Source organism: Diuraphis noxia, unplaced genomic scaffold (genome assembly GCF_037042655.1).
Source record: "Diuraphis noxia isolate RWA-SAM2 unplaced genomic scaffold, SU_Dnox_SAM2 contig0001, whole genome shotgun sequence".
NCBI classification, from domain to species: domain Eukaryota; kingdom Metazoa; phylum Arthropoda; class Insecta; order Hemiptera; family Aphididae; genus Diuraphis; species Diuraphis noxia.
In genome coordinates, this window is record NW_028301711.1 from 101,934,252 (window position 1) to 101,938,977 (window position 4,726).

Sequence of the window (4,726 nt, forward strand, 5' to 3'; positions counted from 1 at the left end):
CACAAAAAAAACATTTAAAAGTAAGTCATTTTTTGTTACTTTTAATTTTAAGATACTTATATTGTTAATTTGTTAGTTGACATTACCCTAATGCATTCACATAAATTAATACACATACACAAATACAAACATTTAAAAGTAAGTATTTTTTTTGTTATTTTTAATTGTAAGATACTTACATTGTTCAAATTACAAAGCTCATTACTTGATTGTTTTACATGTATGACATTAACATTTTGATCATTTGCTTTATTTACATTGTTGAATCCAACATCAATTGTTTGATCTTCACCAGTGCCATCATCATCATATTGTTTACACTACATAAACATACAACATTAATATTAAATATTATATAAAGTTAATATTTTAAGTTGGTAAATGTTACCTATTCATATTTTTTAAACTTACATAATTTAAACTGTCAATTGAAATATTTTGATTTGTTGATTTTTGACTTGGATTATCTTCATCAACCTCATCCTTTAACAAAATAACAAAAACTATATCATACCAAACCGTATAACTAAAACGTTTACCTGCATATTAATAATACCTCTGACATAGTTTGATGATTAACTATTTCTTGTTGATCTTGATTAGATAATTTTGTAACTTCTGGCTAAAATAAAATAATCAATATAAATTAATAACTTTAAATTTTAAAGATTTAATTTTTTTATTTTTTTTTATTTTAAAAATTTAAAGATTTATTTTTTTTAATGTATAAAACACTATAATATAATACAATAATATAAATGCATAAAACAAAATTAAAAACTTAAAAATATACAAAAAATAGAAGGTAACTAATAAACAATAAATTCTTACCATTGCTTTGGAAAACATATCACGAACGTCACCACACATTTTTGCATTTTCAATCAGCAGTTTTTTTTTTTTTTATTCGCGTCTTTTCAGCCCCCCCTGGGCGTTTTTTTTGGGTTGGTTGTGACATAACAAAATGTATTATTAATATTATAAAACGCGAAATAAAACAAAACAAAATAGGTACGCACACATTTACGAAAATATTACGCCGAGTCTATTAAGTGAGCGCAACTTGTTATCACATCAAAAAGATATTTGAAACAGCTGTTACACATCTGCTGGACAGCCAATAAGGATATACCTGTCCCGGTTTAAGATTTTAAACCATGATATCAGTTCCGCGGTATCATTAGTTACCAAACTATTATCTTAAATCGTCATTGATTATAATCACCATGTATGCTTTGTAATGCTAGATTGTATATGATCTAAGTTTGTAATAATCACGAGGATTCTTATCACATATTTCAATATTTTTCATTTATCAACATTTTGAATTTTAAAATAACAATAATTTAACAAATTATTATTTTTTTTTTTGAAATGCAATTTATAATCCGCATTTTTGAGTAGTGGACACCGGCCCAAACTTTTCACATTTTCACCGGCCCACCGAGTTTTGCTCGGTAACTTGGCGGCCCAATCCGGGCCTGACAATATTGTATATACGGTCTACTTTGGATAAATAATACGTTTTGACGTTTTGTACAATTTGAGGAATTGGTACGTTGTACGTCAATTTGTCAAATGAGCAAACTATTTGACATCATGGAAAATACTACGTTTTGTCATAATTTGAAAATAGTCACTTTTGCAGTTTTGACTTTGAAAATAGTGCGTTTTGCGTCATTTGTGAATTTTACATTGATTTTAACAAAGGAAATAGTACGTATTTATTGTCAACATTTGATGACACCGCCACACCGGCCATTCCATATATTCCCCGCCTTATTTCTATAAGAATCGATATATATATTACTCAATTTTAAAAAATATAGTACGTTATAAAAGTACGTATTAAAAAATATAGTACGTTTTGGATATTGTCGCGCGCGCCTATCTGTAATTAATTATATTGCAGGCAGTGCTTATTCATTATAATGTTTGAAATAATATAAAATTCATACGTATTGGAAATATGTCTATAATATTTAAAAGAACATTAACATTAGACGTGTTTTAAATATGATACCTATAATATTTAAAATAACATTAAAATTAGACGTGTTTAAAATATGATACCTATAATATTTAAAAGAACATTAAAATTAAACGTGTTTAAAATATGATACATATAATATTTAAAAGAACACTAAAACTAAAGGTGTTTAAAATATTAATATATTCCATTTGCTGTGTGGGTAACTTACCTAATGTCGTAGGTAAAAAGAGGCTATACTACTATAGGTGACAAATATACTATAATATGTTTATTTATTGCGTATATTGTGGTTAGGTAAATAAATAGTGCCACTGAAAGTTTAATTTGTTCTTTTGGTAATGTAAAGTATCACGATTAAATCACGTCCGTTATTTTTTTCCCTTTTTTGATGCTGTTCTCGATCCCTTTCTCGAACTTTTTTTTAATCCCTTCTTTCCACCAGTGATCATGATGTTAGTTGTTACGTCATGATCTAAAAATTGGGTTTCAGCATCTGTGCGCTTTATAACTGGCTCTTGGTTAGGCAGGCGCATTTCAACCTGCAAGCATGCTACGTCGGCGGGGCTTTCGTACGCTTTAGATAGCCGCAAAACAAAGACGTGTTCCTTATCGTCTACCGGTAACCCAGTCACTGGGCCAACTGCTAGATTATTTGCGCACACTGGAATCGAGGGTAATACTTGCATGGTCCTCTTGCGGTGAGCATTGATGTACTTTGTGGCAGTCGGTCGATCGACAACGATAGTCGTCGGAGTCACCAATTGGCCATTGTTCTCAGTGTTATCAGTCTTGACGACAGAGGCCCTTCTTTTCGCCACTGCATGACCCAGGTGGAATGTGGCGCGGTCACCCACTACCCCAACTTGGCCCGGCAGGAGTCGAATCATGTTCGACCCCAACCGGTCGATAGCCAACTTCTTATTCATACAGAATGTCCGCATCAGCTGTAATAACGAGACACATAAAAAAAAAACATTGAATTGTTTTATTCTTGAAACACATTTATATCAAGAAAATATTCTATAAAGATTTATCTTTATTTGTACACTATGATACATTAGTTGTGCTATTATAACTAACGTATAGTTAAATAATCATAATTTACTATCAAGTAGGTATTTAAATATACCAATTTACGACACATACCTATTGCAGTTATAATTTGCGTTATCTACAGATACATAAAATGTTTTATGTTTTCTTACAACTTTTTCAAATATTACTTACATTAGGTGGCATTCCCGTTCCCCGAAATGGACATTCCTGTGTTGTATATTTGTTGCAGTCTGTCCCGCAACCGTAGTTATCTGGAGTGTTCAAATTTTCTACATCTTGACATACAGATGTTTCGAACAAGTAATCCCTCATCTTCTCCAATGCAGTTACCGCACACCTAACTACTTTAGACTCATCTCGGCAACACGCTTTACTATTTCTGGTTCGCACAGTATGTTCCATTTTACGAAATTTCAATTGTTGATCTAAAAGTAAATTTAAAAAAAAAAGTGTAAAATCGGAATTTTTTTCACAATTTTAAAGAAATAAAATCCTGATTTCATTAACTGAATTTCGTTAGTGGTTGCTATGACTGTAGCACAGTCTTGAATATTGAAACCAGACGATTATTTATTAAAATGGCAAGACTTCTTTGGTACTTATTAGATTTTGACTTCACTTAGACTGTTCGATAGGTAATCACTTTGTAAAAAAACTTATTTATCTCGCGTGACGGCGAGAATACAATAACATTTAAGTGGCTTGAAATCTTAATGATAATCATGACATTGTGCTCACCGTTCAGTTATTCGTCGTAGTCATTCGAACGATGCACTAGGTATCGCCCAAGATAATTATTTTATATAATGTAATAAAATACTTTTAAGTTTGATTAAAATTACAGCCTATTTAATTATCGAACATTTTGGTCCATTCTTCTAGACTTTAATGTATTTATCTGCAAAAATGATCGTTTGGGGTGCGATTTTTCAAAGACCAGAGTGGTGAAAATAGAGCAGCATCAGCGGCGTATTTCAAAATTGTTATAAGGAGGGAATGAGCCATTGAATGTCACACATAAAAGTATTTTAGTCTAAAAATATCTTATTTTTATATTACAAATTTACAACTGTACTTGCAGTAATAAGTAATAACTAGGGCTCGGATTTCAATGCATTTACATTTTTTTTTGGGATATCTTACGCGATGCTTTCCAAGCTACAAATATGTTTCGAGTACTTCGAAATCTAACCACAATAATTTTTTGGGGTATTTTTTTGCTTTTTTTGCATTTTAAGCGGATTTCATCATTTTTAGGGCATTTTTTGACGGTTTTAATGCATTTTTGACCTATTTGTCGTATTATAGCTAAAAAAATTGACCTCATTGAAATATAAGTATCAAATAGTAATATAGAACTACGTAATAAAAATTATTTTCATTTTGAACTATTTTAACTAATTTAACATCAGGTTTTCCGGTTTTTACAACCTTTATGTCACACCATCCAATTAGCCGATATTATTGCACACAACTAAACTTTTATCGGATTATTTTCTTATCGAGCGATAATATTATATCGGTTGTGTGCGTTTAATAAATAATTCATTTTTTGAAACGTCATTTTTTGATATTTTTAGGGCATTTTTTAGAGTTTTTAGGTCATAAATGCGTTTTTTGAAAGGGCATTTAAATCCGAGCCCTAGTAATAACTAATGACTAATGAGTAATACACCT

At 30.5% G+C, this 4,726-nt stretch overlaps 1 protein-coding gene across 1 annotated transcript; it reads right to left on the reverse strand.

The window, feature by feature from the left end:
* Positions 1-2,361: 2,361 nt before the first annotated feature.
* On the reverse strand, positions 2,362-3,454 carry LOC149062913 (uncharacterized). Its single transcript, XM_089215722.1, has 2 exons — positions 3,221-3,454; positions 2,362-2,937 (listed from the first exon to the last, which is right to left on the reverse strand). Exons 1-2 carry the CDS (start codon positions 3,449-3,451, stop codon positions 2,362-2,364), a joined length of 807 nt encoding a protein of 268 aa, XP_089071848.1. The 5' UTR covers positions 3,452-3,454.
* Positions 3,455-4,726: the final 1,272 nt, after the last annotated feature.